This window comes from Penicillium rubens, assembly GCF_028828025.1.
Source record: "Penicillium rubens strain IBT 27055 chromosome Unknown utg000003l_segment0_segment0, whole genome shotgun sequence".
Lineage (NCBI taxonomy): Eukaryota > Fungi > Ascomycota > Eurotiomycetes > Eurotiales > Aspergillaceae > Penicillium > Penicillium rubens.
The window spans coordinates 8,972,550-8,997,632 of record NW_026890601.1 but is presented as its reverse complement, the minus strand read 5'-3'; the positions used below and the strand labels follow the sequence as shown (position 1 = coordinate 8,997,632).

General features: G+C 46.0%; 12 protein-coding genes across 12 annotated transcripts; 2 read left to right on the top strand and 10 right to left on the bottom strand.

Moving 5' to 3' along the window:
- Positions 1-64: 64 nt before the first annotated feature.
- On the bottom strand, positions 65-439 carry N7525_009671 (uncharacterized protein; the record flags this gene model as incomplete). The annotated part of the gene is made up of 1 exon (XM_061214815.1): positions 65-439. One exon carries the CDS (start codon positions 437-439, stop codon positions 65-67), a length of 375 nt encoding a protein of 124 aa, XP_061069246.1.
- Positions 440-887: 448 nt separating this feature from the next.
- On the bottom strand, positions 888-1,151 carry N7525_009670 (uncharacterized protein; the record flags this gene model as incomplete). Its single annotated transcript, XM_061214814.1, has 2 exons — positions 888-1,077; positions 1,144-1,151. The coding sequence occupies 2 exons, from the start codon at positions 1,149-1,151 to the stop codon at positions 888-890; spliced, it is 198 nt and encodes a 65-aa protein (XP_061069245.1).
- Positions 1,152-1,217: 66 nt separating this feature from the next.
- On the top strand, positions 1,218-2,836 carry N7525_009669 (nucleic acid/nucleotide deaminase domain-containing protein; the record flags this gene model as incomplete). The annotated part of the gene is made up of 2 exons (XM_002563729.1): positions 1,218-1,764; positions 1,818-2,836. 2 exons carry the CDS (start codon positions 1,218-1,220, stop codon positions 2,834-2,836), a joined length of 1,566 nt encoding a protein of 521 aa, XP_002563775.1.
- Positions 2,837-5,436: 2,600 nt separating this feature from the next.
- On the bottom strand, positions 5,437-5,709 carry N7525_009668 (uncharacterized protein; the record flags this gene model as incomplete). The annotated part of the gene is made up of 1 exon (XM_061214813.1): positions 5,437-5,709. The coding sequence occupies one exon, from the start codon at positions 5,707-5,709 to the stop codon at positions 5,437-5,439; it is 273 nt and encodes a 90-aa protein (XP_061069244.1).
- Positions 5,710-9,040: 3,331 nt separating this feature from the next.
- Positions 9,041-9,819, bottom strand: N7525_009667 (Fig1 domain-containing protein; the record flags this gene model as incomplete). The annotated part of the gene is made up of 2 exons (XM_002563726.2): positions 9,041-9,416; positions 9,485-9,819. 2 exons carry the CDS (start codon positions 9,817-9,819, stop codon positions 9,041-9,043), a joined length of 711 nt encoding a protein of 236 aa, XP_002563772.2.
- Positions 9,820-10,494: 675 nt separating this feature from the next.
- On the bottom strand, positions 10,495-13,116 carry N7525_009666 (uncharacterized protein; the record flags this gene model as incomplete). The annotated part of the gene is made up of 2 exons (XM_061214812.1): positions 10,495-12,060; positions 12,271-13,116. The coding sequence occupies 2 exons, from the start codon at positions 13,114-13,116 to the stop codon at positions 10,495-10,497; spliced, it is 2,412 nt and encodes an 803-aa protein (XP_061069243.1).
- A 384-nt stretch (positions 13,117-13,500) lies between these two features.
- On the bottom strand, positions 13,501-13,890 carry N7525_009665 (uncharacterized protein; the record flags this gene model as incomplete). The annotated part of the gene is made up of 1 exon (XM_061214811.1): positions 13,501-13,890. The coding sequence occupies one exon, from the start codon at positions 13,888-13,890 to the stop codon at positions 13,501-13,503; it is 390 nt and encodes a 129-aa protein (XP_061069242.1).
- Positions 13,891-14,156: 266 nt separating this feature from the next.
- On the bottom strand, positions 14,157-15,670 carry N7525_009664 (uncharacterized protein; the record flags this gene model as incomplete). The annotated part of the gene is made up of 2 exons (XM_002563724.2): positions 14,157-15,583; positions 15,637-15,670. 2 exons carry the CDS (start codon positions 15,668-15,670, stop codon positions 14,157-14,159), a joined length of 1,461 nt encoding a protein of 486 aa, XP_002563770.2.
- A 365-nt stretch (positions 15,671-16,035) lies between these two features.
- Positions 16,036-17,139, bottom strand: N7525_009663 (alkene reductase; the record flags this gene model as incomplete). The annotated part of the gene is made up of 1 exon (XM_002563723.1): positions 16,036-17,139. The coding sequence occupies one exon, from the start codon at positions 17,137-17,139 to the stop codon at positions 16,036-16,038; it is 1,104 nt and encodes a 367-aa protein (XP_002563769.1).
- A 727-nt stretch (positions 17,140-17,866) lies between these two features.
- N7525_009662 (N-ethylmaleimide reductase) lies at positions 17,867-18,975 on the bottom strand (the record flags this gene model as incomplete). The annotated part of the gene is made up of 6 exons (XM_061214810.1): positions 17,867-17,913; positions 17,985-18,043; positions 18,094-18,369; positions 18,418-18,536; positions 18,602-18,879; positions 18,930-18,975. 6 exons carry the CDS (start codon positions 18,973-18,975, stop codon positions 17,867-17,869), a joined length of 825 nt encoding a protein of 274 aa, XP_061069241.1.
- A 1,026-nt stretch (positions 18,976-20,001) lies between these two features.
- N7525_009661 (uncharacterized protein) lies at positions 20,002-21,052 on the bottom strand (the record flags this gene model as incomplete). Its single annotated transcript, XM_061214809.1, has 2 exons — positions 20,002-20,252; positions 20,977-21,052. Coding segments are annotated over 2 exons (327 nt in total), but the record flags the coding sequence as incomplete, so codon positions are not given.
- Positions 21,053-23,354: 2,302 nt separating this feature from the next.
- N7525_009660 (uncharacterized protein) lies at positions 23,355-24,876 on the top strand (the record flags this gene model as incomplete). The annotated part of the gene is made up of 2 exons (XM_002563721.1): positions 23,355-24,293; positions 24,361-24,876. 2 exons carry the CDS (start codon positions 23,355-23,357, stop codon positions 24,874-24,876), a joined length of 1,455 nt encoding a protein of 484 aa, XP_002563767.1.
- Positions 24,877-25,083: the final 207 nt, after the last annotated feature.

Sequence of the window (25,083 nt, the reverse complement as noted above, 5' to 3'; positions counted from 1 at the left end):
TTCAAAGAGTTTGATCTTCCAAAAGCTCTTGAAACCCCCACAGCGATGATAAATACTGCTCTGTCTACCCCTTCTCCTGCCAAACCCACAGTCCTGTTCTTTTCTCCAAATAGCCCAGCCGTTCCTTCGGAAAATACCCTCTAATTTCCAAGCGTTCGCGCAAAATCACCATCCACAGCTGGACCCCAGTGATTGACAGTAGGTTCTGAATCAACCTAAAACACCATTCTTCGAGACATTCTGCTTCTGTGAACGGTTTTTCGAGAAGCTCGCGCCATCGTGGACCATTGGGAGGATTGTTTGTTAGGAAATCTGGGTGCGGCCCTGGATTGTATACAGCATGAACATAGATACAAAGTCTGCGTAGGTTCCGAATGTCTGACGGCTTAATAGTATCAAGCCAGTCTATACCAGTGTCGGGGTTGCGAATTTGGAACATGTTTCGATATAGAATACCGCTGGATTTTTCGAAAGGTAATTTGAGGATCGGTAATGTGGATTCCTGATTCAGACATGACGGATACAAGTAATCGAATGAAATGACCTCGGGACGTTATGTCTACGTAATAAGTAATGTGCGGGGGGTTTGGACTTTTGGAAAAGATTCTCGTACTCTCTCAACCTGACGATTCCAGTTTGAAGCAACATGGATACTATGGCTTTTGCTTGTAGAACTTTGCGTTGCAATGTTGCAAGCCATATATGCAGGCTTGTATGCAAGTGTCCCAAATGTTATTTTCAAGTGTTTTGAAAGGTTGTTTTTGTAGATGCATGAATCTGCAATAAGGGCTTTCTGATTTCATGGCGCATCATCTGGTCTGCCTCCCGCATGCCCCCCGCATGGCCTATACTGCCTCCCACATGGCCTATTCTGCCTCCGACATAGCCTAGTCTGCCTCCCGCATAGCCGTATGGTCCAGCCCGCCTCCTGTATCATCTAGTCTGCCTCCCGCCTGTTGCTTATCGGCCCTTGCTCTTAGTCCGTCATGGACTTCGACTCGTGCGCTGGCCAAGTAAAAAGTACCCCTCTCAAATCCACTACGAACAGCCTTCCGCGTGCCGCCGCTCCGATCCCAACTTACGCGTGGCTTATGTTATTATCTAAAACTATGGAATAAAAACGACCTTTGTGTCAGCACTCACTTTTCCATTTTCGCGTTTTCATGATCTTTGGATTATTTCTTTCGAAGACAGCATATTGCCATAATCCGATCACAATGGATCCTCGCGAAGCCAGATCGACCGGGTATAGCACCTTCCAATCAACACTTGAAATCAAACCCAAAACTGTCGGTCGCCCTAGGTTCGACCCGTATCACAAGGTTCTCAGCAGATTTTATGAACCACTGGTGCTGTTGCGATTACTTGGGCAGAGCCGTGGGAATCACCAGCCGAAACCGCACGATGTAAATGCAGGCCAGGCTGTGCGTCGGGATTTCTTGCGGAATCTTTCCTACATTTGTGACTTTGAAAAAGGCGGAGATACCTGCACCGCGATTGGACTTGCAGACCTCGGCGCATCCTATCGGTTATATGTCGCTTCAAATAAAGGACAAGCTAAAATAGCTGAGTTTCTTAAGGCTGTTCTTGGGCTACTGCACGATTTAAATGAGGTGCCAGGATCGGAGCTACCTCAAAAGGAAGCAGAGTTTGTGAAGTTCTGTGTTGATTTTGCGGAAAAGCGCGTCAGAAAGGAAAAAAACTGCTTATTACGGGCCGTGGATGCTTGTAGCCGAAAGCTTTCACATTCAGCTACAATTGAAGGTATGCACCGCTAGTAAAGTGTCACAACATTGCCGATGCTAATGCCTTGGTAGCCGAAAGACTACGCAAGTGGTTAAGATCGCTCCTAAGCCATGATGATAATCTCACACTTTGCACGTTTGCATACGAAACCAGGCATTCTCCACTTCTCCCATGGTTGCGGTCTATACAGCAAGAAAACTTGCTCAGCCCGGACATAGAATGCGATCCTTTTGGGCTTGTGAGACATTACATCGGACGGCTAGCACATCATATCCGAGCATCAAAGGAGCTTGTTAAAGCTGCCACTGATATGAGCCATATACTAGAAAGTTGCGAAGTTTCCGCTGTGGATCACATAGCACCGGTGCCACCTCCCGCACCCGACAGACATACGAATCTTGACGGAATTCTCAACCGTATGTTAGGCAAGGGACACGACGAGCGACTCAACGTTGAACATGGACTGTTAAAAATCAACGCTGTGAATCGACTCTTCGATAGATTTCCGGGCGAATATCGGAATCTAAAGCCACGAATCCATGCAGAGGTCCAAATACTTGAGCATTTTCATCGATATCAAATACAATTCACCGAAAATGATCGCTTTATCGCTTGCAGCAAGGCGGCCTGTCTATGCTGCGAGTTGTATTTCAAACACCACCCAGCACGAATGATTGTTCCTGAATCGCATCGAAATGTGTGGACAAACTGGGGACCGCCTCTGGTAGAGAACTTCTCGAAGTCCCACGAGGCAGGAAGGCAGCAGTTACATATGCTGAACAAACTGAATTACGAGATTCGCGATCTTATTATCAGTCAAGCCCTTGGACAATCCTCGGTTGGCCAGCGACGTCCTGATTCGAAAACAGAAATTACAGATCACCATTCCCTCGGCTACACCCCAGCACCTATCAACGTTTCGGAAAAGAGTTCAATGGTTATGAGCAAAGATATCCCCATTGAAAGACAGAATCAACAATTAAAAAATCAAGCCAGAGGACCATCGATCAGCCCTACATTATCGACTCATAACAACGAAGAATGCGATAGTGAGGACGGAGGCGTTTCCATTCAGGCCTGGATGCATTGAGGGCAACTACAACATCGCTGGTTCAAAGCGGATGGTGTCTTTGGCTTGTACTATTTTGACTACATATTTCTGTACTGCTCTCTTTTTTTTAGCACGATGAATCTTAAATTGGAAAAACAAAGCTTAAGTGTTATTCATCTCTGCACTACCCCTTGCACGTCCGCTCCCGGTGCCTTCGGAGATTATCGCTGCGTGTACGAGACGAGCCACATTTGTCGCAAGTAAACTTTTCTAGTATCTCCAGATGGTCTCTAGCCTATAGCTTATGATGTGTTACGACATGTCGGCGCATATCCGTTTGTTCAACTGTCGGGCCCAAATCACTCTGAGAGAGTAACCAATGGATGATCCACATGTTTGCCATTCTTTCACCGCTCTTTCTCATGCGTCGTTTTCAGTCTCCAGTCTGTGGAATCCTGTTGATCGGTTGGATAATTGGAGCTACGAATACATGGCGCCTATTGCAAATTGACTCGAGTGAATTATGTTCCTCTCGCTATTTGTCGAAGCCTTTGGGGCACAAAATGAATTGTTGGACTGGCAAAGTACGTGAGACGTATTGATTTTCTGAATATCACGGTGGGAAGAAATTCGTAGTAGCCGCTATATAGATCCCTCGTTTTTATCTGTGACTTTGAGAAAGGAGGCGATACTTCCACCGCTATCGGGCTCGAAGAGACTGGGACTTGGTCCAGATTCTGGGTTGCTTCAAAAAAAAATAACAGCTCAGATTGCCGATTTCTTGCAGCATATTCTAGAAAGGCTTCATAGTATCTATCATTTCGCAGAAAAGAACTTGACTCTAAAGAAGAATTTTGTGAAATTGTGTGTTGAATTTACAACGAAACGTATTCTCTAGGAAAAGAAGTGCTTATCGACAGCCGTTAAGACTTGTCTTAAAATTATTTTGCATTCGAATTCATACGAAGGTGTTTACGCTCACTATTATTCCTTACTTGCCCTACAGTTTCTAATCCTACGTAGACAAAGGACTCAGCGAGTGGTTAAAGTCGCTTTTAAGCCATGATGAAAATCTCACCCTTTGTTTTTTACCTACGAAAACCAGCATTCGGGGTTTGTTTCCCGGCTGCAAGTCTTTCCCGCTGAACAAGAAAGCATGTTAGAGGACCTGGACATTTCGCGCCTGTGAGGCATTTCCTTGGTCGACTAGCTCACCACATTAGGGCGTTTGAAGAGCTAGTCGAAGCCGCCATAGACGTGAGCCATATGGTCTAAACCTTCGATGATTGCGTCGGCAACTCTATAACACCGGTACCTGCTCCAGAACCTAACGGACACACAACCTTCATGATATTCTCAATCGTATATTACCAAAAGCCTCGAATGAAAGTCTCAATATCAAACGCGGACATTCCGATTCAATGCTGTGAAACGGAGTTTTCTGAAATTTTCTGAAGAAATATCAGCGTGTAAGTCTGTGGGTCTATACATGTACGAAGGTCTAGATCCTCGAGTAAAAGTATCGAGTACTTTTACTGAAACCGTATGACGTTTGCAGAAAATGACCGCTATGTCACTTATAGCAAGCTAGGTGCTTGTTCCCGAGTCACATCAGAATATAGACAAATTGGGAGCCACCTCTGCTACAGAATGTCTCAAAATCTCATACAGCAGGCAGGCTGCAACTAGATCTACTAAATAAAATGATCCAAGAAGTTTGTTCACTTGTTATCAATCAAGTACTTCCACAATTTGCGCTTGATCATGGACATCCTGACTCTGAGATGGGAGTTACGGAGATACATTTATTCCACGACAACCCAGCTCCCGTCATTGTCAGACAAAATCCACTTGTTGCATGCCATCCTGTCTCCCGCGATATGATCGCCAAATTCACAAACGCTTCAGCGGAAGGATAGATTAGAATTCGACTTAGAGAGTGGTTGTACTATATACTTGAAATGTTTGCGAGCTACCGATACGGGTAACGTTGATTAAATCACCAATGCTACAAGACTTCTTGAAGTTTTAGAGGACTGAGACTCAACTACGCATGACACGTTAGAGCGTAGACACGTCAGATAAGAGAGTTTATTCGTCACTGCTACCCTGCGTATGTTCCATCTTCCTTGCATGTTTTGTAAGATTGTCTTTCCGCGTGAAGGCAAAGCCACATTGGGTGCAAGGAAATAAATGCTTTTTGGCCCGTAGCGTATGGTGGGCTACGACATGCCGACGCATATCCGTTTGTTCTGCTGCGCGATGTAAACAAACCTTACTTGGACATTTCACAGGTTTGACATGTCGCCGAATGTGCCTTCTGTTCGAAATCAGCTAACGCACCAAAGTCATTCAGACGATTTCCAATACCTCAAACCATGTTTTTGGTCCCACACCTTCGTTGATTTGCAATCCTGATATATACAACGATACAACCCGTCTGAAGTATCCGTGATATGGTCTAATGAAGGCATTTCTGCTTCCTCAAACTTGTCCATACATTGAGATACTGCAGCCAACGATGCTGAGCCACCTTCTTCTTGTGGCTCTTCCGGGTTTCCGGTCTCAGTAGACGCGAGACTCTGCATATGACCTTGGAATAGATTGATTTCACTAGGAGACAAGTCCGATGCAGCACTCTACAGAGGCCGATCTTCGGTATGGTTCTCAGTGGAAAGCAAGTAATCCAGAAAAGCAGTATCCATCAAGTCGAAATTATCGTTTCCCCGTAGATAGGCATATAATGTTGTGTTGGAAGGAAGTGCGGCACCTCCCTCTGCGTCGAAGCTCATTGGAAGATCAGTTGTTTCAGATTGGACAAAATGACGAGTTTGATCGGTCGGAAAGTCAAGAGCAAAATTCGAAATCCACCCCTCGTCGTCGTCATCCTGGCCAGGAAGATTGGCTTCCATATTCGTTTTGATAGAATCGCGGATGGAGACTGCAGAGTAAGGTACGGTAGGACTGTCAGATTTATAAGGGGCACGAGGACGCTTTGCTTGGCAAGTCATGCCAGCATGGATCGCTTTCGTGACCTAGGGGATGACCAAATTCAAAGATTCGGGCAGCGGCTTCAGGCAATCACTTCAGGCGCGCGATATCAATATACGCTAATACCTTGCATAAGCATGTGTGCCCGCTCCTCATCATCCTTCATTCACCGCCACTTGTCTGACGACGATATAACTAAATAAGAACTGAAAGAACTAAAATACTGAGTAGTCAGGCTAGTCCACATATCCACAACTTCACCGCTAGTTGTGTGGGCCGTTTGCTTATACTCGACCATTGGGACAAGTATGCGTTCTGTGGCAACATGTTGATGATCATCTGTAACTACCAATGCATGGCGCCTTTTACGAGCTGACAACTGCACAGCGCATTCCTCTAGCTAATAAGATGCGAAGCCTTTGTAGAACGTGTTGGCACTCTAAAAGGTTACTGCTACATACTCGTATTGAACTAGAATATTGGTTGGTGCAAGGTGAATTATGGCAGCCACTGATGTAATCCTTGGTGTAGTTCTGAGGTATGAATTGTGATATCTATTCAGAGGGAAACATGAGGTTATATATACAACGAGAAGATCAACTTGGTTGGGAATCAACTTGATTCTTCGTATAGATACCTCGGGATTAATTCCGATGGTTCGGTTCGGTTCCTGATCTGTACCAGCCTCAGATCACCACTTATCCATCCATCAGTTTTACATATTCCTACACCCAGATCGTGCTTGTCGGTGAGGTTGACGCTGGGTTCTCTGCCTGTGATCGCGAACAGGTTGGTAATTTTGAGCTTACGAGGCCTTGGGTTACAAATTATAGACGATTATTTCCGCTTCATTCTGACGGATGGACTCAGGATACCGTTCAGTTACTCCAGACAGGAGGATCGTTTTTGGCCGCTTTCTCCGAAGTGGGAACAGCGGGCGTGGATTAATAGGCGTCTTAATGCATTCATAGGCGTAGACAATATCACCATATTGCTTGAATGGTTTAGGGGCCTCCGCGACGCATAGCTTTTCCTGGTTGTCGATCTAGGGAGGCATAGGAAATCGCTAACTAGTACATAAATAACAATTAAATAGATCTATCATATCATATCGCACAGTAGTTAGTAGTTCGACGTTGGAACTTAGTGGTTTCTATACATTTTGGGAAAGAACACAGAGACTCGGAAGCATTCATGATAATGATAATAATCGCGGGTAGGAATCAGCTTCACTTATATATAAAACAACAGACTGTTCCGGACGGTCTATGATCCGCTTAATCTAAGATTGGGTGACGGGTCACCCTTGCTTGAGTTCTGTAGGTTCGGATCTGCACTTTCTTTGCACATAAGCAGCGACTAGTCAATGGCTGCCCGGGATATCTAGTGTAGATTATTGGAGTACCCATAATGTTTGCTGGACGTGGCTGAATCTGGATGTCTTGCATGATGAGATCGGGCGATCCAACCCTGCCCTTACGTTTGTGATAATAGTTAGCTCGGGTGTGACTTTTAGGGTCCATAAGAATGCGGCTTTTACTTGCAATACTACTATTCTTGTTGCATATAATAAAATTGGCACTGATTCTCTATAGAAGCTATATATGCATACATGACTTGAAACTAATTTTCACGTCTGGGTTCTTCTATGCACTAATTGATGTTAATTTACCACTTGACTTGTTTATGCTTGGATCACCAATATCTGTACAAGCGATTGACTCCTACTACGATATATATATGTGAGTGTGCCTGATTATCAGTACACTCCTACTTGAGTTCTCTGTGTCCTATCCGTTTATATTGTAGCGTTGTCTAACTAGAACGAAAGTTACCTGGTGAAGGGATATGAGAAAGAAAAGGAAAAAAAAAAGAGTCCCATGTACATATAATATAGTAAATGAGAAAGAGCTAATTCAAAACTCTGACCTACCTACCGCAGATGATAATGAGTGTGGTGATCTTGATAGAACGTACCAAAAAAACCATCAAAAATAATGGGACGAGCCGGGATCGAACCAGCGACCTTGCGAACTTCAATCGCACGCTCTCCCAACTGAGCTATCGTCCCATTGGGATGGAGAGTGTGGTCTGGGTAGGCACCATGAAACAGACCTAACACCCTGGCAGGGAAGGACTATTGCCAGTCTTCAGTGCGTCAGTAGAAATCTGCGAAGCTCCAAATGAGTCTCCATATAATTAATACATAGAGTTATAATGCACTTTAGATCTTTTGATCACTGTAGCCAGTTCGTGTATTTCCTCGCCAGTTGTTGGTAGGCTATCTGTTGAAGAGCAATAAAAATTAGCAGGATGATTTGATCTCAATATGCTGTCAAATAATATACCCGATTACACGATACCCTCTTTTGAAGCGTTCAACATCCTTTCCCACTTCATACACCTCACCGGCTACATCGCAGCCGAAGATGGCGGGCCATTCCTGCACGAAAACCCCCGGTGTCTTGCATGTGACAGTCAAGAGGGCTGATAACAACCGCCGCACTTTTAATGATGAGTTCTCCTGGACCAGCTGTGGGCAGCGGAGCATTTCCCACCTGTAGGTGGGGGGGCGGCTTTGATGAGCCATGCAGCCGAGTTCTTTGGGGTGGACATTTCCGACAGAAGAATGGGGGGAGGTAGATTTGCCTTAGAAGAAAGGATGTTTTCTAGATGATTTGTTTGAGTAGAAACCATCTTTGGGCAGGACCTGTCGAACTATAAGTACTTCCGCATATCCAAGGAAGCCAAGGAACAATGGTAATCGCAGGCCCAAATGAGCAAGTTGATTCCAAATCAGCGGTATTATCTCAAGCGAGTAGGCAGTAAATGTTACGAAGTCAGGATCCAAAAAATGTTAGAGAGAACCGCATATGCCGTTCCTCAGATCCGCCCGGGGGCTTAAAGTCGAATTATATGTCAGGTAGGAAAGTACCACCAGGGCCCGTTTTGGACGAGTCTTGGTTTTTACGCAGGACAGACATGGATGGAGACAGCTGCCTGTAGAGTTACCTGTGTGGAAAATTTGCGCGGGTCGCTAATATAATGCACTGATCTACCATCATGCAAGCTCTCAGAATTCTAGCCGGAGACGAATTGACCAATATAGAAAGGGGTTCTAGTAACCTCAGTACAGTCAGGTGTGTAGCGAAAGCTTTTGGCCAGACAGGAGCGCATGTATGTCTCGGATCTTGAGAGGACGGATTCACTTCAGTCCGCTAAACCGCAGATAGAAATGGATATAAGACTAGACTATTCCCGTGTAAGACTGGTTATAAGAGATATACTCAGTTTCAATGCCCAAAGCCCGACACAGACTAACACAATGAGTCCTATGGACAACCATCCTAGTGTCATTGCCACGCCTCCCACATGACCTGAGACAGCGCCATAAGTGAGGATTTCGGCCATTGTCGCCGTAGCACTGCTGTTAACGTGCTGCCACAGTATGGTGATAAGGCCAAATCCAGAGCTGGCACTCGCAGCGAGTAAAGAAGCCAATAGTGCAGCTTCAGAAGGAAATGGTTTCACTTGCCTCTCATCGCCGTCATCGCCGACTTCCTCATGCCATCCAGGGAATGTCGATAGGAGTAGGAAGCAGATGAACATCAATGCCACCACAATATATCTATACATTGGAGCCATCAGTATATTCAGGTATCGAAATGACCAGCTGGGCAGAGAGAAAAGGCTTACATCAGCCCATTGAATACAATCTTCTCTTTGAACTCATCTGCCATCATGATCAAATTGAGCGGGTCGGGTATGAATCTTGTGCTTGCATTCCCATTATTGACAGGCTTTTGTGCCTGAATCAAATTTGCCAGCACCTGTACGTTGCTAGAGCAAATTCGTCCTGTATGTCTCTGCGTCACACACATCCCCATGTATCCTGCACGCACTTCAAGTGTCGTTCCCTGGCCAGCTTGCGAGACATTGTGAACGGCATGCGCAATGGTTGAGCTCACTTGTCCGGGTCTTGTAGGCAATGAAGACTCTGTCGCTGTATACTCTAGCGACAGAGTCTTCATTGCCTACACTGTATACTCTAGCGACAGTAAGTATACATTGCTTAAACTGTTGGAAGAAGAACAGCCCGCAAGCAGGATGGCTGGGAGAATATACGTTAGTCCGTCCATCCAGGGGACGAATAGATATTGATTTCCTCACATAGCAAAATAATTGCAATTGCCGACAGGAGCATCAACCATTGATGATAAGCGACCCGACTAAGGAACTGGGGTTTCTCTAGACCCGTCAGCACATAGGAACTATTGCAATACTCGCGGTCGTACTTATTTGCTGAAAAATGGACCCGAGTGACATGACTTTGGCAAAGATGTAGATGTAGTGGGCTGAGGCTGAGGTGAGGGGCATCGAAGGATTAAGAGGCCAATTCTAAGCGATTTTCGAGCTGAACAACACGACTTTACTAACCCTATCTAGACTAGTGAGTTTCCAAATGTGTTCTTATTACCTGGACAATGGATTATGGACATGGGCACCTTTGGCCGACTCCATAGCTACGTTAATATCACCGAAGATGGAAGATAAAAGTGACATTCAAGGCTGTTTTATAAGTCTTCGATCTATTTCTTCCCCCTTCCTTTTTTTGGGGCTGTTTTCCCGTTCAGGTATCTCGATGAAAGGAATGCTAGCTATACAAGCTACAAGGCCAAATTGAAAAGTGATCTGCTTGAAATATATTAAGCATGCCGTGCAACGAAATTGGCAGACTTCCGCCTCGGTCCCGAGACCCCAAAAAGGGTGACAATTAACACAACTAGAATCATAACCATTGCAACTCCCACGGTCAGCCCGGACTTGATGCCAGTAGCTAGCGGGCCTGTCCAGATGAGTGCCAGAGGCACCGCAATAAACGTCGCGGTCAAGATCAGATATATCAAGGTCATTCTAACCCAGAAAGGCGCGTGACGCACCCCGTCCATGATAAAGTCTGGTAATGCGTTCCGAAACTCCGGCTTGGATCTGAACCAGAATGGGACCCCCACTACCACTATAACAACGAGAACAATAGGGATAGTGACAGCATACTGGATACTGGAATCAAGCTCGCAAGTCCAGAGGACAGCGAGTGGTATCCCCGAAGCCATTCCGTTCAACAAAACAAAGCTGGTCACGAAGCCGAACACGGCCCAGAGTCTCTCTGCTGCTGAAATGGTTCTTTTCGTAGCCCATTTGCAAGTCCTGGCAATCCTGGTACCTAGCCGAGTTGCTATTGACCGAAAGACCAGGAGCATCGGAAGCGTTCCAGCTTGCACAGGTTGACCATTCCTTTCTGCGTATCTCCTAGCATCATGTCTCACGGCTACCTTGAGATCAATCAACCAATGGCTGCACATAGTCATACGCATCAAATAAGCAAACGATGTCACGACAACGGCCACGATAAAAAATTGGCCGAGAGGAACTGGATCTGCAAATGGTTCAACTTGCATGCCAAAAACAGACGCCGCGAAAGACATCGGGACAAAGATGAATGCGAGTTCGGTGAGTCTTGCCACAGCATGAGCTTCGTCAATCGAGCGTCGGCTGTCAAGCAGACCCATATTTGAAGTTAAAGATGCCGATGTTCGCCGAATTCGATCGATAATGTGATCGATATCCTTGCAAAGTTCGTCTTTATCTTGCATCACCTCTAATCTCACGGCTGCAAGCTCCGTGGAAAAGGTTATAGACTGGAGCCCAATGAGAAACTCAATAAAAGGCCCTATAGAAGACCTCAGCTCTGGAAGCTCTCGTTGGGCACGGTTGATGATTTGCCGCCATAGGCCCAGTCTATCCTCCATCATCGTATCATCCAAAATTTCGATATCTATTTCGTCAAGAACCTGTCGCAGCTGGTTGAGGAGCGTCATAGTATCTTGCTTGACGATTCCGAACAACGGCTTTACCACACTTAGTGGCTCCCGGTGCATCCTGAGAGCGTCACAGATCTCTAATTTGGTTGACTTGGTCTCTTTGAGTTTTTCCTCCAAATCTGTCACCGACTGTGTTGTTTGAAATACGCGGTCTAGGTCGACTGAGATTGCTTGGCGAGATGCAATCTGCTCGATGATAACTGTATTAAGTACTTCACGATTCTTCTCATGCTTGTCGCCTTTTCGCTTTTTCTTGCCAATGAGCCAGTCCAACGACTTAGCAAGGGAACGTTGATCCCTAACACGTTGTGGTTCGTCTTCAATCATGGAGTAGTAGTGCGACATGTCGTCATCAGCATCAGAATCATCACCAGCCTCGCCATTCTCCCCCTGAAAACCAACTGGTGCCCAGTATTGATGCATCTCAGATATCTCCGGCAAAGGGTCAAAAAGTACAATTACTACACATCCAGTCAGTACATCATGTTATGTTTCTACTGTACTGCATGTATGTATCGCCTACCGATCTCAGTGATCAACGAGCCTTTTTCTCCAAATTGACACTTTCTCCTCTAAACCACACACCCTTTTCGTTCTCACGGTCTTTTTGGGATCTGTCCACAAGCCCCACTCTAGTCGGAATATATTTGTGAGGATCTCCGTCCTAACAGACTTTCCCCGTGTAAAATGTGTTGTGCTATCATCCAGCAAGTCGCCAAGATCGCTGCCGGAGAAGTACGTCGGAAGTCGATAAACTGGTCGAATCCACCTGAATGACATGTAGGATTTCTCAAATAATGCTGTGCTCCAGTTTCGAGCGGGTGGATTATCGTATTTTCCACCGGCATAGCCAGAATTCAGTAAATGCTCTTCGAAGAATTCTGGGTTGATGCTGAAGGTTTCACCCAGTCTGTCTATCATGGGTTTAGAGAGATCTTCCACAAAGATAAGCCTTTGCTGCACACCTGCTGAAACATGACACAAGGCTGCGATATTCACTGAATCATCGATGTGTCCTGTCTCGGATATGAAGTTGCCGATATAGTCGTAGTATGTGATTGAAGTCCTCTCGTGACGAGAATTTTTACCGACATTTCCGTTTTTGATATGCTCCAGCACCTTTCCAGCATTCTGAATAATTTCTTCGTATGATGGTGGACCTGTGGCGTCTACTTCATGAGGAACAAGCTCTGCTGGATCAACCATCTGATCTCCTTGGCATGCCATTCGGGTTGATGGCGGTCTGGAAGCAGGCAGAGGGAGTTCAAAAGGGTCTATTAGAGCGGGTGGCTCTGAGGTCGTCTCTTGGGTATGTTGAGATTCATTGTAATCCCCCGCATTGCGCAACAGATCTTCTAATGAGTTCGTTGAATCTCTTGAGGCGAGATGGGTTTGAGGAGGAGAGTCCGGTTGCGCAAGGCCATCACATGGTTGCCTTGTATCCATTATATGGAAGATCGAGACTAGCCAAATACTTTATATCAAAGTCTCAGTGCGAGGCATATGTCGCATATATCGATGTCGGTGGTAGCTCAGCTCTGAGCTGGCCCGTGCGGCACTAGCCACGCATATCACCCCTCTTCTTCTTAGCTCCTGTAAAATGAATACGCTGTCACGTCCCCTTCAATGCCCCCGGCATAAAAGACTCGTCTCCGCTGCTCTTCTCCTTTTCTCTCATTTTTCCATTATCCTGCCTCCCTATATTGCACTTGTAGCTGTTGCTCTGCAATTTCCGCAATTGAAGACCCCGCCTGTCCCACGTAATGTAAGCGTACTCCACATGGACGAGGTTCTGATCGATTCAGATGATGCCACAAGGAGCTGAGAAATTCAATTGTTGTGTGACCAAGGGAGCTGTCTTTTACCGCTAAACGCTGCCGGTGTCTTGTACTTGTTGTTTTCAACGCAGAGCGCGTGTGTGCGTGTGTGCGTGTTTGTGCGAGGGAGAGAGATGGTCAATCCCCGTATGACGATGAGAGCGTTCGAAAGTGTGAGGTAACGATGGTAGGCGGCCGGCTTCTCAGTCGAGATGTGCACGTACTGGCATGTTGAATTGTGCCGGCTGGCACGTTGAAGTTGAAGTCGTGAGACGCGCCAAACGATACTGAACTTTGAGCGGTTATGCGTGTAACGTGCTGTTGCCGATGCGACAGCGATGTCTCTTTGCGGCGTGGATGTGAGACACGGTAGCCTGCTCCCCCTGCTTCTTTGTTTGTTCATTGTAAGTATGCTTAACATATGGGTCAATGTGAAGATAGGGGTGGTCAATGTGAAGATAGGGGTCAAACCCTCCAGAGAAGGAGAAAGCGAAAGAAAATCATGGGTAGAGCTAAGCTGGGGAAAAGAAAGGAAGAGAGACCAACCCGAGAAAAGCAGGGTCCCAGTCCATCCGAGGCAGAGGTCTCAAAAAATTATTTATACTAGTCATACAAGTCTAAGAATATGAACAAAAGGTCCGATGGTTTGCAGTTGAACCAGGTGTCACATCAATCACTCAAGGCTTCAAAGTCTCCTTGGATTGACGAACATATACGATCAACCATCGACATTTCCTCCTCTACTGGCACACCTAAGGCTCCAGCTTGCCAACTCACTGTACACATCAAGCTACCCCCTTTGACACTGATGATGTTGAAAACAAGTGGCGCACTAGTAACATTTCCAGGCTGCGAGAACACCATCTTGACGACCTTGCACTTTTGATCTGCACCGTCACCCATATTATCGAAGGCAAGCAAATTGCTCAGTTCGTACGAGGAGTCCCGCTGCTGTCCGATTTTACTCAACGTCCAATTCCTGATGCTAGGGACATATCTCAGCAGACCGATTGCTTGGTCCTGCAGCCTCGCCCCACATGCAGCAAGATTTTTCGTCATCGAACTCGCGGCTGCCCACATATCCTCAGACAGAGCAGGCTCGGTCACATTCGGTACCCGTGGATGTACCTCGTAATGGCCAGATACAAAAAGGCCCCATGTGAGACTAGGCGTCCCGATAGATGCTCGCATATCTATAGGCGTCCCCGAGACAAAATTGGTTATGTCAGGGTTAGGAATGGCCCTGCTTAACGCCCGAACAATCATCTGATGCACCGTTGCCGTGAGCTTGGTGTTATGACTTCTTGATGTTTGTAGAGCCTTTTGGACCAGTGGAGCCTCAATCTCGAGGAGTCTTACTCTGCTCTGGAGGGCGGCCCCTGGATCGAAAAACATAGGTGATCCAATCCAAGTACCCGCATCTAGCGTGCTGGCAGAGGCGCGGAGTCCAAGAATGTTGGCTACAAACTTTGGCAAGTAAACAGCTATCAGTGGCTCGAGGAGATATTTCCAAGATATGGGAAGCCTTTCTGGTATGTCAAAGGGTACCGGAAGTGTTTGACTTGGCGGAGTCATCAAGAAAGATGCCTTCTCCTCCACGCCGGTAGTCTGGCGCCACGCATCTAGGAAGGTACGATGGAAGGCAACTCCGACCATGCCGTCCCCAAGAGCATGCGAGAAGGCAAAAGCGATAAAGCATCTTTTCACTGTGGAGCCTTGGGGTGACGCCAAAGGGAGGACCACGATTTGCCAAGGTGGGATATCAGCAGGCCATGGCCGGTCAAGTATGGCTGGCAGAATCTTCTGAATCGTTGCCGTCTCATCTTCGCTACTGGCTTGGCGGTCGTGAATTATAGACACATGATCGTGGAGATCAATACTAGAAACCGCTTCGTATGCTGGCTTCTCGGTATGCTTGTCCTTGACGACCACGCTTAGGTATGGGTACTTCCCGATGCAATGTCTCAAAGGTGCAATATATGACTGTGCAGAATTAACATCTATATCTTCATTCGCAATTTCATAAACTGCTGCTATGACGAGTGCGTTGTAGTAGCCAACGTCTTCGCGACTAATTGTACGGCGTTCATTGGGACCTAGATTCCGGTTAGCGCCACACATATAACCCAAGGAAAGAGATTTCACTAACTTGCAAGTCTCATGAACTTTGTGGGATGCGCCATCTCTGTACAACGTACGGAGTACTCCATTCAACAACGAGAAACATGTGCTGTCAGGGGAACATGGCGGGATAACTATTTCCCGAATATCTATCTTGGAAATCCGGGAGCCTAGAATATGGCCCCAAAGCGGATAAAAGGCCTAAGAAACAAAACTGAAACATAGCGCAGCGAGATGGGGGATTCCACCTACGGACGATCTGCGAGACTGTATGAACTGACGAGTCTATCAATTCAAAATTATTTTAAACACGGGAAAGTGATAATTACACGGCCAACTGGAGACCTCGGGCTCCCAATCCATGCAATGAAGACCTTTGGGTTGTTGAGATTGTGTATAGGTACTCTAACTACTTTTCCCAAGTATACTAAACATTTGTCCCGTTCGATAGATACTCTTTGCTGAACGGATAATCCGAATAACCGGCCGCTGACTCGACATCATAGAAACTGTCTCTCTTGTACGCATTGAGCTCCAGACCCTTCTTGATTCTAAATATTAGATCAGGATTGGAAATGAAGTGCCGGCCAAAGATGATCATGATGTCCTTGTCCGGATACTTCTCGTCCACCAACTTGCGGGCTTCCTGCGATGTGTACCCACCAGCAATAAGAAAGGGTCCATCCCATAGATCGTACGCAAAATCCAGTGTATCACAGCCAGCGTAATCCTGAGAGCCGGAAATCCGCGACTCAACGAGATGAAGATACGCGATTTCCGCCCGTTTGGCTTTGGTGATCACATCCGTGAACTGCGGGATCGGATTCTCCATTCTCATACCCTGGAATGTACTCCACGGGCTCAGTCGAAGCCCGACACGTTCAGGACCGAAGGCATGAACAACAGCTTTGATCACGTCGTCAAGAAGACGAGATCTATTCTCCACATTCCCGCCGTACTCATCATCACGCTTGTTACTAACGTCTTGGATAAATTGATCTAGCAAATATCCGTTCGCGCCATGGATCTCGACTCCATCAAAGCCAGCCCGGATAGCGTTCTTCGAAGCGACAACAAAATCCCGAATTGTGTGTTTGATCTCGTCGGTAGTCATGGCCCTCGGGATTACGGCACCTTCTTCCATGGGAATAGCACTGGGCGCTACGATATCGAACCCTTCTTTTCGGGCTACATCGATATCCGCGGCACGTCCCATGGCGAACAGTTGACAGAAAATAAGGCAGCCCTTGCGATGAATTTCATCCGTGATGATTCTCCAGGCAGCGACTTGATCCTCACGCCAAATCCCTGGTGCGTGGGGGAATCCGCCGCAGGTTGCTGATATGAAGGTTCCCTCGGTGATGATCAAGGTACCTGGCACTGCGGCGCGTTGGCTGTAGTAATCCTTCATGAGAAGTGTTGGCACTCGGTCTTCGGTTGCCCGGAAGCGAGTGAGTGGCGCCATTCCGATGCGATGTTGCACTTCCATGTCACCGATTTTGAGGGGCTTAAAAAGGCGTGATTGGTGCATTGTCAAGAATCCGTGAATGGCTGGTTCTTCAGTGGGAGAGTTGAGAATATTTCGACTTTCAATTGAATCCCGAAGAAGATCAGCTATTTATACTCTATTTCCAAGTAAAACATGCTAGACTCCTCGGATGAATGTAATAGAAGCTATATACAAGTAGGTATAGAGATACTTCCCAAAAGGGAAAAGAGATACTTCCTATTAGGGAAAAGAAAACGAATTTGACCTTTTGCGGTTAAAGTCATCAACATTGGACCAATCATTCATTTCAAATATGAGTCTAGTGGAGCACAATATCCGGAGAGTTTCCACTTTCAATCGCAGAGGTAATCGGCGCGCCACCTGCTCAGGTGGGCATAATTAGCCAATGATAAATAGAACAGCAGTTCAGTTAACTAGACATGATTTGAAATCAAGCCTTCATCACTCAACTGCTCTAATCCGGGAGTTGAGCAATAAAGCCTTAAAGAAGTTATCCATGGAGCTAACCTAGAGGGAGTTTTCTTCCGCGAAGACCTTAACCTGGGACAAAAATGCTTTATCAGACCATATAAACTGCCTAAGAACTATAAGAAGTTCTGCCCATGATGTATATAGCCATCTGAATCTGTTGTGGTTTAAATGCAAGAGTCGCACGTAGCCTTGTCGTATAGGCCCTGCGGGGGCGAAAGCACCCCCGATGTGCAAGAGCCAAGCCAACAGATCAGAGGAATCATCCCATACTAGACTATTACTCGCTGCTTGTAATTCGCAGAGTAATTGTAAGGAAAAGTGGGACTGGGGGTATGTAAAGTTAGCACAGCACGATGAGAGAATGAGAGTCAAACACAATCAATGTGGTAACTTACAGGAATGGTTGAAGTCCGCCACATTTTGCAGCGCAGCATAGTCGAGCATAGGTATGCCGCTTGGTGGCAACATTGTGAGATGGGTGAGCGAATTGGCAAGCTCACTAACCTCGACTGGATAGACGCTTGATGGTTATCGATTTGTGCCATTGGCATTACGTCCTCTTTGTCGAGGATAGCAGAATCTCGGATACATTGCAATGCAAATACGTCCTTGAGGATTTCAACGAAAGCCTGGCCGAGCTCATTGGAGTGTTTTTGAAACCCAGGTGGAAGAATAAAGAAATCCGGATAGGAAAGGTCTCTCTTCCACTGGAGTTCAGAAAAGGTTGTGTGGTCAACAACTCGGGTTGAGCCTGTCATGACCGAACCATTCAAGTCTGACCTGTCGGCTGTAAGTCTTCGCTATCGGAAAATGGCCTAGGTTACTTACCAGAAGATTGCACGTTTGATGTCGTCGCTCAGATAGACGCCCTTTCTTTGGCATACGTCAAGAATGTGTCGTATTGCCCCCATGTGGAGCTGTACTTGACGTGGCATTCCAAGCTGGACCTTTATGATAAAACTTCAGACAATTGTTCCGAATATGGCAAAATTGCAGGAATCTTTGCACAGACCTCTATACCGGCTAGTAGCAGAATAGCTCCTATTGTAGACTCTGTAGCAGCCCTATCCGGAGAACTCATTCTTTGGCGGATAGAACTTAGAGCCTCGTTTTGGTATTCAAGATATTTTTTGTTGGTTATACTTTCCGTGGTCTTAAACGAAAGTGTGAGCATGACAGCGCTCAGAAGAGCGTTATCATCTAGTCCTTTTCGAAGGACAGAGCGGAAATTTTGAAGCACCAGTTCGTCAGTAACACTGAAGACCAGCTCCGCCACTTGTTGAGACCTTTCTATATTCAATAAGCAGTTGTTGGGCATCAGATAATTTCCAGGATCTTACCTCTGTTTAGCAATGCCCGTAATGTCGGCGACTCTGCGGCCAACATTTGGAATGGATCGGAGCCTGTAGTTAGGGACGCTGGTTGTGTGATAAGAGATTTGGCTTGTTTCTTCTCTCTTGCAGGTCGGCTCTGATTGTTTTCTGGGCATAGAACATAAAAATTATGACCCGAAGTTTGCTGACGTCTTCTTTTGCTCCGAAGGCCGTGCGCTACAGCATGCGATCGGGCTAGGCGCTTCGCTGTGCAGTCATTTGGGGACTTTATTGGAATAAAAACAAATTCATCACCTAAAAAGACAAGGTTAGTCATAATATATGGAGTCATGATCGCTCCCTTGGAGCTCTGCCCTACCCGAATTGGGCTCATTGTGTCTAGTCATCGAAATGGAAACGTGTAAATGAAATATACTGTCGTCCGTGGTTACAGCGTGGGCATATCCTGAATACAAGAAATAGTCTTCTGCAATACGTATGTCCCTTTCGTAAATGTACGATGAAGTGGTTAAATGAGTAAGTTGTCCAAGGTTGACAAGGTCCTCCAGGGCTCCCCAGAAGGGGCCCAGTTTGATTACAAATCAGAACACTGCACCTGGGCAGGGTTAACGTTGACAACTTGCAAACTAAAAAAGAGAAGCGTATAACTATACACAGCTGAGCAACACATAGAATGTATTCCAAGCATCACCTTTCCCAGTAGGGATGCTGCAGTGACCAGTGCAGCAGCCTTCCAGACCAACTCTGAGAAAGTCCCGAGCCAAAACAACGACAGACATCATATGATATGCATCTATCTCAATCACTATTCACCAAAACACATGTGTACATCACTCCACTGCCAGGCTGTCATACCACCAGAGCTCTCATCTGAAGCAAGAAAGCTAGCCACAGCCGCAATCTCCTCTGGGTGTTACCGCTCGTTATAACAAAGGAGATATTCTTTCCAGCACTGGTTACTAGGCGTACATCACCAACTTGCACCCTGCATCTAGGACCAAACTCTATTACAACTGCGGGTTCAGGCAAAACAGACAACAATAACCATATCCCCCAGGCTTGATGATAATGTAAGAGGTTAGTTAATTTGAGGAGGCACTGGAGACCAAAAAAAAGCCGGTGCGAAGGAGTGGCAAGCCGCACAGCGACCTCTCGAAGAGTGAGTGAGTGCAGTCAACTTCAATCGAAAATCCCATCCCATATCGCCCCACTTCACGATATCCCAATGATATTTAGGGATTGTACAAAAAATAATGGGACGAGCCGGGATCGAACCAGCGACCTTGCGAACTTCAATCGCACGCTCTCCCAACTGAGCTATCGTCCCATCTGGGATGAAGAATGAAGCGCATTTATACCTTATGAATCTGGGCTTAGTCCGACGAACCATTCTTCACACAGCTAACCCACTTTTTCAACCCACCATACCATGCTTTTAAAATGTGAATGATTATAACATAATAGAAGGATTCCTATGAGTCCCCTCCTGTTAAAAATAAGTGAAAATTGAAAGTATTAGCACGAGGGTTCGGCTTTTGGTACGAACCCTTAGCCGTCCGTGTTTAAGACCAGTGCTGGGTCGAGGGGTATAACCTTTCAGAATATCAATGAAGTAATTGCCATTGCTATACTATAGGACGGTGTAGATCTTGGTATAGGATTAAGCAGAGAGGTTTATCGCCACTATAGAGAAGTAATCAGGATGGAAATACCTAGCTAGGTAGTGTAGTACTTTAACATCTACTAAGCTGAACCATATCATATACATTAATTAACCTCGTTCCTCGACTACTCGACTTTTATATCACTTCTGTTTCCGCTTAAGATACAGACGGCTTCTTTACGTCCACGGGTCTCGGGTCCTTTTTACTGATTAATCTATACTGTACCACTCATGGATCTCTATACCTCTTCTTTCTCCGGTTCCAGTTTTCACGCGGAAATTCAGGACTTTTTTTTACATGTATGTACGTCTCCCAGACGTAACTGTCCGTTTCATTCAATAACAAAAATTGCTAACCTCGCCTAGTCGCAAGGGGAAAAGTGCAAAAACTAATGGGACGAGCCGGGATCGAACCAGCGACCTTGCGAACTTCAATCGCACGCTCTCCCAACTGAGCTATCGTCCCACTTGGGATGATGATTCAGCCAGCAATGTGTATTATCAACCTTGATCTAAACCGTACAATTCTTGCTCATTACTCAGCGCTTCAAATATCCATGGATTGTCCACGAAAACAATGAAAAACCACGTAGAATCTAGAACTGCGTAGGTGTTTATCATAAGTCTAACCTACGGGATATTGCAGTTGGCGACCTAACATGTCCACCGTCTTTTCGGAGAACGTTGAACTTCTTCACTAGACCTATATCGTAGCCAATGCGACAACATGCCATGTCCTATGTCTTACTACCCCTTGTAATGGACACTGAAGGTAAAATAGCGGGAAAGGTATAATATTGACATCCAGTAAAGAAAATTAACGAACGCAATTTTTCCTAGGAAAAAGATGTGGCCGTGACCTTGTGTGATTTCAGTGTACCTGTATGTTCTCACCACTTCTGGCATTGGTTTCTTACGATTTGTAGTCGGTGCATGCTATTGCCATTGTACATCCTATAGACACTATCGTTTCGGACTCAGTAGTAAATTGTTGGTGTGCTTTGCCTGCTTCTGCTTTGATATATACATGTGGGGTGTAATGCGGAGACTATATATATTTCAACCTTAAACTACATTTAAAAAGCTATATCCTAAAGGTGAATGAAGCCAACTAGTGTCGCGATGATCCAAATACTTATTAGCCCATCCAACAGCATAGACAAGCACAAAGTAACCAACGTGCTCACCATGACACGAATGTGCAGCAGGGATCCAAAGAGGCCTCAGATGTGTTGAATGCGACGACTTCAAGTTGTACACGGCAAGCTTGGAAATCCCAGTGAAATGTGTGACAAGACTCTCTAGATGCTTATGAGGACTCGGGAAAACTAGATAAGAAAAGTCCTAGTTTCCATTATATTAATCATTGGCTTTCTTCATAATCGAAGCTTGGCTTCGCGCCTCACGCTTCACTATTAAGTAGCTAGATTCCAATTCTTCTTCAACCACAAACAGAAATTGAAGCTTAGAGTTATGGATTTTTGCAACCAACATGACATCATCCCAAGTGGGACGATAGCTCAGTTGGGAGAGCGTGCGATTGAAGTTCGCAAGGTCGCTGGTTCGATCCCGGCTCGTCCCATTTTTTTGCACTTTCTTATTGTAAATCAGTCAATTGACCGACCTACATCTAGAAGTATATCGTGAACAAGCCTAGATTTGATGCGGTCCACGCAGAAGAAACGAGGCTGATAAAAACATCGGCTGGCTCGATTGGAGATACTATAAGTAACGCAACGCAAGAATCCCTCCCCATGCAGAGAGGCATGGAAATCGGTGGTGGTATTGTGGGAACAAGAACCGCGTGCCAAAATAGAAGGAATTGATGTGTTGATGTTATTGATGGGTAGCTTGGTGTGTATGATGGCCTGCGATGCTCGGTGTGCCAGGTGTTGTGAGACAGCTCGGCGAAGTAGTTTATTATGTATCTAGATGTTTAGTGGAATTTGGAAGTCTCTCACTACAGGGCCGTTCATGTTACCCCTGCTACAGTACATCCCGAAACTGGTGCAACCGTCTACGCTCTTTAAGTAACTATTTGGCCCCACTGCCAATAACACTATTAGGAGCTTAATCGGAATAACAATATTTCTGTACCAGTCTCGATACCGTGATCTACTTTCATTAAAATACGGTGCCTTTTCTTGTAACTAACCATATTGGCGATCCAAGGAAACTAGAATTTTCCATGGTACAGTAATGCAAGCAAGTCAAACACTAGAGCTTGGGAGTCCCTAGAGAATCTGACGACCTGTCACTTCCCTTCCGCTTTTATGTCCAAGTCAGTCTGGGGAGCTTACTCGGCACCGACCGCCTTCTCACCGCACCTGGAGATGCTACGCGGGTCCACGGTCTTCAAGTGCAGGTAACTTACATGTTGTGCTACATCTTTAAATGCTGTGCAATCTCCTTGCATGCTGTAACTACTACATTCTGAATGCATATTGGTTCTGTTCTACGAAGATTTTTACCTGTATTTAGAAAGTATCACTTGAGATTATAAGTAAGGCTATAAAGCTACGTATACTTTGATGTCATATGACGAGATGTATATCCACCAAGCAAAGTAAGAACAAAAGATCGGTGTGCAGGAGAGCACATAACCAACCCAAGTGGAGCTGATCATCCCTGCGAAACGAAGCCCTTCCTCTGTACTTAAGGTGCCCCAATCACATTTTTCATTATTCATACCCAAGGGATCTCCATCATCTCAAGATTTCTGCCTATATATCTTTGATCATTTGCCTTTCTCAATCCATACCTCCAACATGGATATCAACAATCCGGACGAATTGGCTGATACCAATGAGGTCCCTAAAATTGAAGATCCCCCTGAGCCAAAGGAGGAGGAAACCTCTGCAGAGACCATACCCTCTGGCGCATCTTACCCAGTTGATTACGTTATGAGCGTGAAGCTCAAAGTTGATAAAGGATCCGATATCCCGCTTTATGATCAGCGTATTGAACTCACAAACTGGCCTAGCGCATGGGTACCACCTGATTTCAAACGTATTGAGGGGAAGGAATTCGACTCCAGTAAGGAAGACTACTGGCTCTTTTGCGTCCACCTGCATGATGCCGAGATGGACTTTGCAATCCATGGCAAGGAAGTTGCCCATGCAACCTCCCATCCCAACTGGCATAATTATAAGGACACCACAGAGAAACGAGTTGGATACATGTCCAAAAAATCATTTGACATGGGCCGCATGTGGAGGATACACGCAAGTTGGGCTGAATTTGACCTAGAGGATAATCGGTATGTTGCTATTCGGGCGCCCAAAATGAGCAACCCAGCTATCACTGTCACTGGATATGGTTCCCTTGCCACACTCTCTTGGGTCGGGTTGTTCGTCAAGCACAGTGCCGATAATATGAACGAATTTATTGCGGTCAAGACCTCCTGCAGGCTTTTGCCCGAATACGCTAAGGATATCAAGGATAGAGCCGGGTCCGAGTGGCCGAATTGGGGGGCGGACGTTACCAGCAAGTCCCTCACGCTTTTCCCCAAGCAACTCTACGGGACCAGAGGGAACAACCAAGAGACATATGACAAATTTGTGACCGCCAGCCCTACTTTTCAACCGGTTCCGCCACCAAAATCGCTCCCGAAGCCACATGATACTCCGATTCAACATTTGGATGCAGTGGTTGCGAGACTGGGTCATAGTCTGGGCCGAAAACATTTCGAGTTAGTTGCATCAAAAGTGGGTTACATTTGTCTATCTCATATGGATTCTTTTGCTGACTTAATAACCTATCTGGGAAATTTAGTGTCGTCAAGGAAAGATGAATGATATTACCCAGAAGGGTTTCTCATACACATGGAACTCTTATACGGATACCTATATTGCGCGGGTACACCAGATGGGACCACGTGAAGAGTGGGGTCATCAAGAACGCGAAAATTTCGATTATTGCAAGGGCATTTCTATTAAGGCAACTGAAGTCGATGGGCTCAAAATGCTTCTGGGACTCTTTGGGTCTTTGGTCAAAGTGATTAGCAGTTTGGTCAGAGCGGACTTTGTAGGAGTATTGGAAAATCTCATCGAAACTGGGGAGAAAGTTACCGAAAAGACAATCGACTCAGATGTGAAAGGCACAATCACAGCAGTGGCAGAAGTTGTGAGAGCTATTTGGGAGAAAAAAAGGGACGATAAGAAGGTCACGGACGAGGAATTCGAGAAGGCCGTCTTGGTCATCGACATGGTTAACAGGGGCAATATTCAAGACCTGATGGCGAAAGATGCGATGGGCATTCTTGAGGATAGTGACTTCGGTTTGGGATAATTGTCCAAACTCTGGCCTGAACCTTCGCCGCGTTTCTTCCCATGCATATGTCTTCCGATTGCATCCGTTAAGGTTACCCTAGGCCAAAGGGACACCTCTCAGGAATGAGGATAGGCGTATGCCGTATGGGCAGGGAAGGAACATCAAAGTCGCCTAAGCGGATCGTTCAGCCCTGGAGGTGGCATATTCGAGGTGGCCCACCCCACA